The following is a 12,759-nucleotide window of genomic DNA, read 5'->3' on the forward strand; positions in this document are numbered from 1 at the left end:
CTAATTGAGTATTCAGTTAAATAAAAAAAAAAATATATACGATCAAGGTTGACAAACTCAAAAGAGACATCATCTTCAGAAACATATTGATAAGATGTATATGATACTCGTTTCACTATTGATTGGTTTAAAGATGAATCCATACAAAGATTTACTTACTTTTAAATATTTTTTATATTGAAATAAAGTTATTATAATGTAATTGTTTTTAACTTGTACAAAACTTAATGCCCACCCATAAATAGTTTAACAAAAAAGAACTCTATTTACTCTCATTTCAATTATTTTTGTTATGAGATTTCTCACTGTTCTTCAATTTATATTTCTTAGTCATACTGTGAGTTCCATAGATTTTATTTTTATATTTACTTGAGGTCTCCCATTATTTTCTCTATCAATATCTCTAAGAACATTATTTAGCAATGAGCAACTTTAGGAAGTAAAAGGGAAACAAGGATGGAGGATGAGAAAAAAAGTGGGCCGGGGCATATATCATGGGCCGGATTATGGGTTGAAACCCAACTTTATCAATTAAAACCCTAAAACTTGGGCAAACCGACTTCCTCTTTCCAACCAGCGCTCTTTGATCGGTGCTCTCGTTTTCGTCATCTAGGGTTTATCTTCTTCAGACAATCCGGCCTGCGATTGTAGACTTTCGCTATGGTTTGCTACTTCACATACAATACTCAACCTTTACATTTTCCTCGTCATTTTCATTTCAGTAATTGATTCTGTATTCTTTTGTTGGTTAACAGCCGCAGGGAGATTACATTGAGCTTCACAGGAAGCGACATGGCTACCGCCATGATCACTTTGAGCGGAAACGCAAGAAGGAGGCTCGTGAAGTGCACAAACGATCTGCTACGGCCCAGAAGGTTGATTTTGGTTCTTGCTGGAAAAATTTCCGTTTTTTTGTAATTTTCAGCTCTGTTGAGTTATTGCTGTTCCCTTTCTGATCGAACTTTGAATGTTGCAGGCCCTGGGTATCAAGGGTAAGATGTTCGCGAAGAAACGCTATGCGGAGAAGGCTCTGATGAAGAAAACGTGAGTATTTTTATTGGTTTCTATTGAAGTTCCTTCGGTGCCGCTGATTTTGTACTTCAGTAGTTATTTCAGGGTCTTATTTTATCCTCATGTTAATACTTTATTCTGAATTTGGTATTTTCTATAGTAGATTAGAGCTTTAATAGGCTCGATAATTGTTTATTGTTCAATTCTTTATCTTGCATCTGGTATTTGCTTTTGTTATAGTGGAATTAGAGTTGTAGTAGAGTAGTTTCAAAAAATGAAGTGTCACACACTTGATTAGGGCGACTGGAAATCTAATTACATTATTGCATTTTCAACAAAATGAATCGAGAGTTAGATTGGTAATTGCTGTATGCTTGTTTCGATAGATTGGCAATGCACGAGGAGTCTTCAAGTAGACGCAAGGTTGATGATGATGTTCAAGAGGGTGCTCTTCCTGCATACCTATTGGATCGTGAAAATACAGCTCGGGCCAAAGTATGCACTATTGGAACATTCTTTTAATTTCAGCCATGTCGTTTTTTTAATTTCTATCTGGGTATCTGACTGTCTACTGTGAAATAGATTCTCAGCAACACCGTTAAGCAAAAGAGGAAAGAAAAGGCTGGAAAATGGGAAGTTCCCCTGCCCAAGGTAAGGCTTGCTTGTGGTTTTGTTTAAGCGTATCATTTTTTCATGTCTCACTCTATCAATGATGCGTAATTGGACTTGCATTCTTGTTTAGGTCAGACCCGTTGCCGAGGATGAAATGTTTAAAGTGATAAGAACTGGTAAAAGAAAAAGTAAGTATCCATATCCGTTAAGATTGTTTTTTTCTTCTGTATCTATTGTCAAGAATCTTCAGTTGTTGTCTATGAACTATGAAAGCTCACTCATTAATCCATGCCAATTTTACAGCAAAGCAGTGGAAGAGGATGGTCACAAAAGCTACATTTGTGGGGGCAGGTTTTACAAGAAAACCTCCTAAGTACGAGCGGTTTATCCGCCCATCAGGTCTTCGATTTACAAAAGCTCATGTAACACATCCTGAACTTAAATGCACTTTCAATCTTGAGATCATCGGGGTGAAGAAAAATCCGAATGGTCCAATGTATACCTCTCTTGGTGTCATAACTAAGGGAGCTATTATTGAGGTATACTCCTCATACGCTCAACCTCTTCACTGTGCATAAAGTCCTTCGATCAGTTCTGTTTCTGAGTTGTCACTTCTTTTCTTTTTTTCCTTTTAATTAGGTGAATGTCAGTGAACTAGGTTTGGTCACACCAGCTGGGAAAGTAGTATGGGGTAAAGATTTTTCATTCCTTATTTTATAGTTTTGGAAAGTTCAATCAATGAATCTTCATCAAGTTCCATTTGGGTTGAAGTTGATTGAAATTATTTTGTTTCTATGGCTTATTCAGGGAAGTATGCTCAAGTCACCAATAACCCAGAGAACGACGGTTGTATAAATGCTGTTCTGCTTGTCTAAACAAACCGATGATGGGAACGAGATTACTTGAAGCAGAGGTAGCATTATTTTTGAAGCTGTAGCCAGAACCCTTTTTTTTTTTTTTGAGTATATTAGTTTTCTTCGTGATATCTAACCAGAAATGTATTTTTATTCGAACATACCGGATTTTATGTCTGCAGATCAATATATATACACATTTATATTTTGAGACTGTAGATTTGGAGGTTTTTTCTTCGTATTCAATTGCACATATGTTGAAGAATGGCGATATCAGTCTACAATAGGTTCCACGTTTGGAAATTGGTGATATGGTGCGTCTAGACGTTTGTTATTTGTTAATACGTTTTTAAGATTTATATTTGACTTGAATCGGAGGCTTTTCGTTTTTAACACGTCACAGATTACAATGTTATAGCTTAAAAAAATGAATATAAAAACAATAATTTAACAGTGTCATTTGTTTAAAAATTAATTTTTATTTTGACTTTTTATAACCGTACTTACGTTTGTCATTTTTTAATCCTAAGCATTATTATTACCTTTTATAAATTTACAATAGTTTAGCCTGAGCAATATGAACACAACAAATTCCTTATCCCCAAACCCGAAGTTCATATACAGTTTTTTTCCCAAATAAATGTAAAGAGAGTTTGTTCTGTAAAACAATAAATTTGTAAGAGGACAGGAGAATCAACAATTTGATTAGAATATTCTTAATCGATTTGTTAAGAGATTAGTATGATTATTGTACGGAACTTCATCCCTTAAATTCTATATTACACAAAATTCAATCCAATTACACAAAATTAAATGAAAAAAAATTATAATGATGAAGAATTAAATAGGATGATGCCAAGAGGAAAACTCATCTCTTTAGTTATACTTGTTCGTATTCTTAGTATCACATTATCAGTTCAAGCAATTTTTTTTTTTATAAATATTAAAAAAAAGGAATTAGGTACAGTAGAGTGTAGAAGAAGAACGTGGAGTAATTGAAATAATTTATTTTTATACACAAATTTTTTGAAAATAATAATGAAGGAAAAGAATTATAATAAGAGGAAATTTGGTGTCCGCCAATACAATTTGGACAAAATCCCCAACCGTCGCCACCTCAGCCACAAACGAAGGCTCTCACAATCTGTTATCCATCCTTCGTTCTTCAGAATATTCCATAATGAAACCCTAAAACGATTCCCTATTTTCTCCTCCAATCACATTGCGCCACCTCATTCGCCCCTCTCCCCATCTCCCCCCTCTCCCATTTTCATCTTCCGTCCAGGTGTGTCGTCCTTTCACACGCTTCCAGAAAGTTTCAGAAAAACCCCACCCAAAATCTCAACCCTCACTTCCCTACTCTCTTCCTTTTTCGTATTACTCAATTCTGGGTTGTCTTCGTTTTCCAGGAATTTCTTCTCCTAAGCTTGTTATTTCTTTTGAAGATTCTGAGTCTACAATGGTGGTAACTGATGCTTCTTCTTCCAACGCCTTTTCCTTTATTTCCAAAGGATGGAGGGAGGTTCGTGATTCAGCAGACGCGGATCTTCAGCTGATTAAAGATAGAGCTAATTCTTTCAAGAATTTAGCCACGTCTTTCGACCGGGAAATTGAGAACTTTTTTAATTCCGCTTCTAGTTTCTCTGTTCCTGCAATTGGTTCCGGTTCTTCTCCTCCTGCTGAGATTGAGTTTGTGAAGAAATTGCAGCCGAAAATTTCCGAAATTCGTAGGGTCTATTCCTCGCCGGATTTTAGTAAAACTGTGTTGGAGAAATGGAAGCCCAGGACGAGGATTCGGATTGATTTGTCTGCTATTAAGAACGCGATTGTGTCTGAGGTGGAGGATGGGGATAGGGTTATTGATGGGGATGGGGTGAGGAAATGGAATAGAGTGAGGTTTAGGGAGTTTTGGGGAGAGTCGAGAGGAGAGAATGAGAGCGAGGATGTGCACGTTAATAGGGACTGGGAGCCTATTCAAGCGTTGAAAACGAGATTGAGGGAGTTCGAGAAGCGGAGTTCATCGGCTGAGATGTTTGAGGGCTTTAAGAATGGAGACTTCGTGGAGAAAGTGAAGTCGAGCTTGGTGTGTTCTTGTTCTTTAATCTTATTTAGCTTGTCCTTTCATCTCTTGTCGTCTTCTCTTTCTTTAATTAATGTTGTATAATTGCCAGTCTCAATTGATTCAAGAACTTCTACACTGCTGATATAATAAACAACTCACACGTTCCATTTCATGAATAATAGTGGAAGGGGAAAGGGTCTCCTTGCTATAATTATATAGATATCCGTCGTTTATTATGTTTTTGAGTTCATTATAAGGATACCGGTCTTTGTTTATTTTGACTTATGAGTTCATTATAAGGGCCGGATTTAAAAGGTTATTTTAGCTATAAAAATGTCTGAGTTCATAATTTTCTGGGTATTGTTTGGGACCCTAAGACTGTTACTAGCCATTGTTAGTTGTTAACTTGATTATACTTGTGACAAAACGGTTAAGCTGTGAAGAAAGTAGTTTTGAGATCGCGAGTTCAAATAATGATCATCTATCTTACAAGGATATTATGTAAATATCCAACCTTTACTTGATGACGACTTTAGGATTATTTGATTGTCCAATGAGGCTAGTCAAATGTCACATTAGTTTTCCTGGATACTCATGATTGAAAGAATAGGCGTTGATCTACGCCATTGTGAAGTCAAATAATGAATAGTTGAAAGGTGGATTATATTCTTTGATAGGAAAGGCAAGTAGTCTCTATTGTGTTCTGGATACTGGATAGTAACTGCTTTGTTATTTTATTCCCATCTTAGACAATTGTTCATGTATTGTGTGTCTGCATGAAAAACACAGCATATATATGTTTGGGTGTGTGTATACAGTTCTTGAAGCATGTGTATGAGACCAGGTTGGTTGCTGGGGGTAGTGGTTCCTGCTCAATAAGTTATTGGTGTTGTTAGTTTATCTTTGCTGCCGACTTTTCCAAGACTTCACAGTATTTTGATTCAGCATACTATTTCTTGCTTTTTGGATGGTATAAATAGTTTATTAGAGTAATGTTACTATTGGAGACTTGCTCTACCTTTCACTTGTTATAATGATGATTAAGAAGAAATGAGTCATTTTTGTTCCTTCCATAACGATTTGTTTGTAACTTTTGTTTGCAGAGATCAATTTGCAAGGACCCTGAAGACTCAAAGGTTTGCCTCATCTTTGATTTTAAAATATTTAGTCACTGGATCAATCCAATTTTCATAGACGTACGAGCATGCTAGCTTAGCTGAAAGGTTGGTAGGTATAGGTAGTCTGCTGTGTGTTTTCGTTAGCGTATTGCCTTCTCCTTTTTCTTTACAGTTACATTGTTCTTCTTTCTTTTCTGGAGTATAATTAACCTAATAGTGAATTCATCATTTTTGTGCATATAGGAGGTGCCGCCACTGGATGTACCAGAGCTATTAGCATCTTTAGTTAGACAATCTGGATCGTTCCTTGATCAAATTGGCATTAGAACAGGTACAAACTTTTACACTTGTTGTACTTATCTAGAACGGCAACCTTTAAGATGTCCTGATGCACTCTGCTACTTTGTTTATTTGCTAATGAGGGTGGAGGGGGTGAACTCCTCCTAAGACTTCTAACATGCTGTCCATACTATTTTCTTGACTGGTGCTTGGTAGCGAGAAACCTAAATTTGGAGGAAGTATGGATGCTTATGACAGAAACAAGGATAGAGTTTACAGCAAAAGAAATTCACTCCTTAATCTTGAATTCCATGCACATTCTTTAGGTTCTATATTTAAAATACTCACTTAAAGAGTTTAATGCAGCTTTGAATTTGAAGATTGATCATTTAACTATTTCTGCAATGGAGAAGTTTTAGCAAAATGGAGTGTTTATGATAATGCTGGGAAAGCGCAGTCTGCATGGGATGTTTCGTCCTACACATATTTGGATTATCATTGACATTTCACGTTGGGCAATTTGTTTTAAATATTGGCATTTTGAAACCCAATCAAGTTTTATGGCCACATTGCACTGTTTCGTGCTAGTGAATGAGACATGCTAATTTATTTTGGAATAATTTATGAGTGTTTGGGTTAGTTTCCATCACCTTAATAATTTTCAAGGCAGGTTATAGGATATTAAATCCTAGGTAGGTGACCACCATGACTTAAACCTATTTAGTCGTTTATTTTTTACATGGCGCCTACCGGCGAGGTGTTTGAAACATATGGATTGAGGGGTTAATCTACATGATTTTATTTTCCTGTCAAATGTTGGTAGCATTTCCTGTCAGAAAATGAAACATTGGTAACGGTAGTAGTATATGTGTTTTTCATTTCCATATAATCATCAAATGGTTCAGAATCAATATAGGATTATTGTGATTCCTTGTTCAGTGTGCTATATGTTTAAGTTCCCTCCTCTTCCCCACGTTCTCTCTCTTTCACACTGCTTTAATTCTACATAACCTGTTGATCGTATTCTTGCAGATGTTTGTGATAAGATAGTGGAGAACTTGTGCAGCAAACGCAAGAATCAATTACTATGGGGCTCCTCTACCGGAGAAACCTCTGTTATAGAAAATGATAACATAAATGATGAATTGGATGCAAGGATAGCCAGTGTCCTGGAAAGTACTGGTCATTGTTACGATGGTGGATTTTGGACTAGTCAGGGAAAGCACATACCATCAGATGGGAAAAGGCATGTTGCAATTGTCACGACAGCTAGCCTTCCATGGATGACAGGAACAGCTGTAAACCCCTTGTTTAGGGCTGCATATTTAGCACAATCTGCAAAACAGAGTGTAACATTATTAGTTCCTTGGCTTTCCATGTCAGATCAGGAGTTAGTTTATCCTAACCATCTCACCTTTAGTTCTCCAGAAGAGCAAGAGACTTACATTCGTAAATGGCTTGAGGAAAGAATTGGCTTTAAGCCCGATTTTAAAATTTCATTCTATCCAGGAAAGGTGAGTGGTCTTGTGAATTGTTAAAAGCATTGTTCTCCCATGGATTGATTTTAGAGCGAGTCACTGATTTATGGCCATTATTTTATAGTTCTCTAAAGAAAGGCGGAGTATCATACCTGCTGGAGATACTTCTCAGTTTATTCCTTCCAAGGACGCTGACATAGCAATCTTGGAAGAACCAGAACACCTTAATTGGTACCATCACGGCAGGCGTTGGACTGATAAATTTAATCATGTTGTTGGTGTGGTACATACAAATTACCTGGAATACATTAAGCGGGAGAAAAATGGCGCTTTGCAAGCATTCCTTGTGAAACACATAAACAACTGGGTCATCCGGGCGTACTGCCACAAGGTATTAATCTATTAGGGCAGATCTTGATGGATGATCATTTTTGTTCCTTCTTTATCTCTATAACATCAGTTTTTTTTCCTATAATTTAGACTTTTCTCGTTTTCTATAGAAGGATATCCTCTAAGATGTTCCTTCATGATTGGCTCGCTCTTACGTCCTTGTGGATTCTCAGAGTTTAATCTAACACGACCATTTGTTATTTTTGTCTTTCCAGGTTCTTCGACTTTCTGCTGCCACTCAAGATCTTCCTAAGTCCGTTATTTGCAATGTCCACGGTGTAAATCCAAAATTCTTAAAAATTGGAGAAAAGGTTGATGAGGATAGGAAACTTGGGAATATAGCTTTTTCAAAAGGGGCATATTTCTTAGGGAAAATGGTCTGGGCAAAAGGATATAGAGAACTAATAGATTTGCTGGCTGAGCACAAGCATGACCTTGATGGGTTCAATTTGGATGTGTTTGGAAATGGAGAGGACGCCCATGAGGTTCAGAGTGCAGCTAAGAAGTTAGAGTTGAATGTGAACTTTTTGAGAGGGAGGGACCATGCAGATGATTCACTTCATGGGTAAGACAAGGCCTCTCTCAAACCATCTTTTTCAATTTTTATACATCAATTGTGGAAAGTAGTTTTACTACAGCGTGTTACTTTTAGTGATTCTTAAGTGTATGTGGAGGAAACTTCATAGAATCTCATCTATTTGATGCCTCCCCGAGAATCCACACTGTAAAGGCACAGATAAAAACATATTTCATTGAAAAAGTGATCTTTCATCAAACCTTGCAATTGAATTTCTTTCCATTTCATCCACTGAAAGTATTTCTATTTTCTCCTTGAAGGTACAAGGTTTTTATAAACCCAAGTGTTAGCGATGTGCTCTGTACAGCTACAGCTGAGGCTCTTGCCATGGGGAAGTTTGTAGTGTGTGCAGATCATCCATCCAATGACTTCTTCAGGTCTTTCCCCAACTGTTTGACTTACAAATCATCCGAAGATTTTGTTGCTAAAGTGAAAGAGGCATTGGAAAACGAACCTCGGCCTCTTACTCCTGAGGAAAGATACAACCTCTCATGGGAGGCTGCTACTCAGAGATTTTTGGAGTATTCTGATCTCAACAAAGTCTTGAACAGTGATAAAGAACTAGAATCAAACACCAATAGGAAGGTTATCAGGAAGTCGATTTCAACACCTAGTCTGACAGAAGTTGTTGATGGCGGTCTTGCATTTGCTCATTATTGTCTTACCGGTAACGAACTCCTCAGACTTTGCACCGGAGCAATCCCAGGGACCCGTGACTACGACGGACAGCATTGTAAGGACTTACATCTCCTGCCTCCTCAGGTTGAAAATCCAATCTATACATGGTAAAAGCAGATAGACAACAAACTTTTATCTGCAAAACTGTCTGTGAGGTAGAAAAAAGTGTTGAAAACATGTTCTTCCTTGGATGCATAAATTACCAATCCAAAACAAGTTTAGATAGGTAGATGCATATTCAAGGATCATTATTTTCTCTCATATAGGTTTTGTATGCCTTGTAGAATAGAATTAGAATAGTGAATATGTGTCTAGGATCTGCTGGTTATGGTGTAAGCTGTTGGGCAGTGGAGATTTACTTTGTAGTTAAATGGAAGTATAAGTTTGTAACATAGAAATGACATTATTTAAGTAGTCTTGATTGTTGAATAAGTTTGAATAGTGTATTTGTGTGGTTCATGTTACAATATACATAGTTTATAGTTACATTCCCACACTATATTCCAAGGAGAGCTTTATACATCTAATTGGATGTGTTCCTATGGTGAGCAGTATAAATAAATTAAACTTGACCTTGTATAGCTTTCATCTCGCTTCGATGACGAGAGCCTGATTGAAAGGGTCTCAATCACGTCTCAAGTCTTAAACATGCCAAGTTTCCTAATGTAACAAAATCAACATATTTTTCAAATTATTAAGAGGATGAAAATATCTCGATATCTCTCTCTTAGTTTATTGTTTTTCTCCTAAAAATAAAGTAGTCTAAGTAACAACATGAGACCTAAATAGCAAAACTAAAATTGAATTTGTACTTGTATAAATTTTTTTATATAAATATCTATTATTATATATGATGATATTTTCAAATATAACAAAACTTTTAAATTTGATCGACATAAATCATATGAAATTTTGATAAGTGAGAAAGAAAAAAAATTACAAAAAGAATGTTAGGAGTTGACGACAATATCACCAAACTCTACTTTGAAGTTCAAACTTATACCAATAAGTTTGGCCATTAATTATTTAATTAAAAGTGCTTCCATTTTTCTTCTTTTTTAAAATAATCACTTTCGACCAAACCTTTTAGATTTTGAAAAGGCATCCTTTTGATAAGCTTTGAAAAAGTTTAATCTTTGTAGGAACTGATAAGGTATTAATTAAATAACTAATTAATTAGATATTAATTTAAACAATTCTAAGAAGAAAAAAAAGTGTAAGAAAGAAGAATATTTTTCTAATAATTCAATGTATTTGCAAAATCCTTCACTCTATTTACACATGTGAAATTACACATTATATTCAGCCATGTTTATCCAAATTCCTTAATAATGCTTGCTGACCTAGCTATTTTACTTAAACAAAATTAATTAAAGTGATTCCAATTAATTAAACAGATTCTCCAAATGTTTATAACAATGGAAGCCATATATGAAATTAATTATAGAGATCATAGTTCATATGTTGTATTTATAATGCTCATGATAATGTAATAATTTTTATATTCACATGCACTAAAGTTTCGTACATACATCAATAATTTATAATGTTGTAAATGTGTAAGTGAAATATCTTTTTGGGTTTTTCTTCTTCTTCTTTTTAATTAATTAATGGTTGATGCTTTCACTTTTCAATTATCTTGGTCACTATGACCTAATTGTTAAAATTATATTTATTTTACTTATTTATTGAAGATAAGATATTAAAGGACAATTATATTACAATATTGTTTATTTATTTTTCATGTTAAGTAATCCAAAATGTGGGCAACTAAGTGGATAGTAGTGGAATAATTGAAATCCCTTACTAATTTCATAGATTATATATATAAATGTTAAGGATGTGAACAAATCTAAATTCGTGGGTACGTAAAGTACTTCGACACCACTTATTAGACTCGTATCTTTTAAACTTAAAAAGAAATGTTTTGATAATAGTTTAAGACGTATTTAAATTGATTTTATAAATACGTATTCTTAAAAGTTAATCTACATACTTTTAAAATAAAAAATGTTCAAGAATTAAAGGTCTATAAATTAATCCAAATATCTTCCTCTTTTAAATTTAGAAGATAAAGTAGTAGAAAGATGCTTATTTGTTTATATTAACCAAATGGAGTTATAGAAAAAAGAAGTAACCAATGCATTCTTTTTTCTTATACGTGAAGCTATATCAAAATACATGTATATAACCACTATCATTATATTATATTTCTTAGATATCATTAATATATAATATATCTAAATACAACATTCAATGTTTGCATCTGTATACATTTGTATCACTCTTACCTATTGTGATAATTTTTAAGAATTTTTTTTTTAATGTCATTTTGAAAAATCTTCCAACCGTACAAATAGCTTTTAAAAAATTAAATTCATGAAAATAAGTGAGTTTGGAGAAACAATTAATTAACTTTTTAGAAAAATAATTTTAGACTTGTTAGCAGTTAAATCTTCTTAATTTTTATAATACTTAAACTTGATAAATTGTTGTGTATAGTTCGTTACCACATTTTCACTATGGTTGTAGCAGGCTACCATTGCCTTTTGCTAGTCACTCCAGTGACTACGATCGACAACCATCTTTGGAACCTCTAGTGGTGATCAATTGATCCGACTATCACTATTACCAATTTTGAAGACTATCACCAACGACAAACTTGAGTGGGCACTTTAGATGACCTCTCACGACTACTTCTAATGACCAACTTTAACAACCACTTCAACAATAAACTTGGTGGTTAACTCCATTAACACTGTTTCAGTCTTCAACAAAAACCAACTCCAGAAACAACTACATCTCACGACTGCTAGCTCCAACAATCAACTCTATTGATCAACCACATTGATTATCTTACATGGACAACTTCTAATGACTAATGACTAAATATATCAATCATATGCTAAAAAAAAGTAAAAACAAAAGATATTTATTAATAGAAACATAATAAAAATGAACATGTATATAAAAATAATCAGAAACTATAACCAAACATTTAATGGAAACGACTTTAGAATATTTTTTTTTTGATTGTAACTCCAATCAAACTCTTAATAAATTTTGTTTATAAATAGTTGTAGTAGTGCTAATTTCTCATGTGAATCTATCTAATCAAATACAAGAGTTTGTGCGAGTGATTTTATAAAACTAATTAATCAAATCACTTTTATCCCATTTAAAACCACTTTATTGAAAACATGTTTTTATTTATACGAAATCAATTTAAATGGTAGGAAAATGATGAATTTGAATTATTCACATATGTTTCCAAGCAAAAATTCTAAATGGAAAAAAACAATTTAAACCATAATTTAAAATTTACTCGTAGTTAAAGACAACATTTAAATTAGTTGAGTGACTCTTAGCTTTGTCATAGAGTTTAGGCAGAGTTGTACTTTAGGAGTGGAATCATATTTTTCAGCTTTGTAATTGAAAGTGGAGAAACAGTGCAGTGTGTGTTTACACAACAGATCCCTTTAATTAGTGCAATGCAAAAAGATGAACCACTACTTTTAATTACTTAACCAACATCATTTGTCTCTCTCTAACTATACTAATTAAATTCTATTTCTAATAAAAATATTACCTACTGTGAAGATAGAATGAATATGGTATTGAAAAGCAACAAATAAAAAGAAATTGCTTAATTAATTAGTTAACAAATGAAAAATAATGACATTAATAAATAAAAAAAGTT

General features: G+C 34.1%; 2 protein-coding genes across 2 annotated transcripts; both read left to right on the top strand.

Annotated features, from left to right (window-relative positions):
* The first annotated feature begins 520 nt into the window (after positions 1 to 520).
* Positions 521 to 2,697, top strand: LOC101218145 (ribosome biogenesis protein NSA2 homolog). Its single transcript, XM_004143292.3, has 9 exons — positions 521 to 663; positions 756 to 875; positions 977 to 1,044; positions 1,398 to 1,506; positions 1,594 to 1,662; positions 1,754 to 1,811; positions 1,927 to 2,162; positions 2,263 to 2,314; positions 2,431 to 2,697. The coding sequence occupies exons 1-9, from the start codon at positions 661 to 663 to the stop codon at positions 2,496 to 2,498; spliced, it is 783 nt and encodes a 260-aa protein (XP_004143340.1). The 5' UTR covers positions 521 to 660; the 3' UTR covers positions 2,499 to 2,697.
* An 891-nt stretch (positions 2,698 to 3,588) lies between these two features.
* Positions 3,589 to 9,553, top strand: LOC101218383 (digalactosyldiacylglycerol synthase 1, chloroplastic). Its single transcript, XM_004143293.3, has 7 exons — positions 3,589 to 4,560; positions 5,643 to 5,675; positions 5,901 to 5,988; positions 6,969 to 7,450; positions 7,539 to 7,805; positions 8,020 to 8,369; positions 8,642 to 9,553. Exons 1-7 carry the CDS (start codon positions 3,937 to 3,939, stop codon positions 9,168 to 9,170), a joined length of 2,373 nt encoding a protein of 790 aa, XP_004143341.1. The 5' UTR covers positions 3,589 to 3,936; the 3' UTR covers positions 9,171 to 9,553.
* The last annotated feature ends 3,206 nt before the right edge of the window (positions 9,554 to 12,759 follow it).

This window comes from Cucumis sativus, chromosome 6, assembly GCF_000004075.3.
Source record: "Cucumis sativus cultivar 9930 chromosome 6, Cucumber_9930_V3, whole genome shotgun sequence".
Classification (NCBI taxonomy): Eukaryota; Viridiplantae; Streptophyta; class Magnoliopsida; order Cucurbitales; family Cucurbitaceae; genus Cucumis; species Cucumis sativus.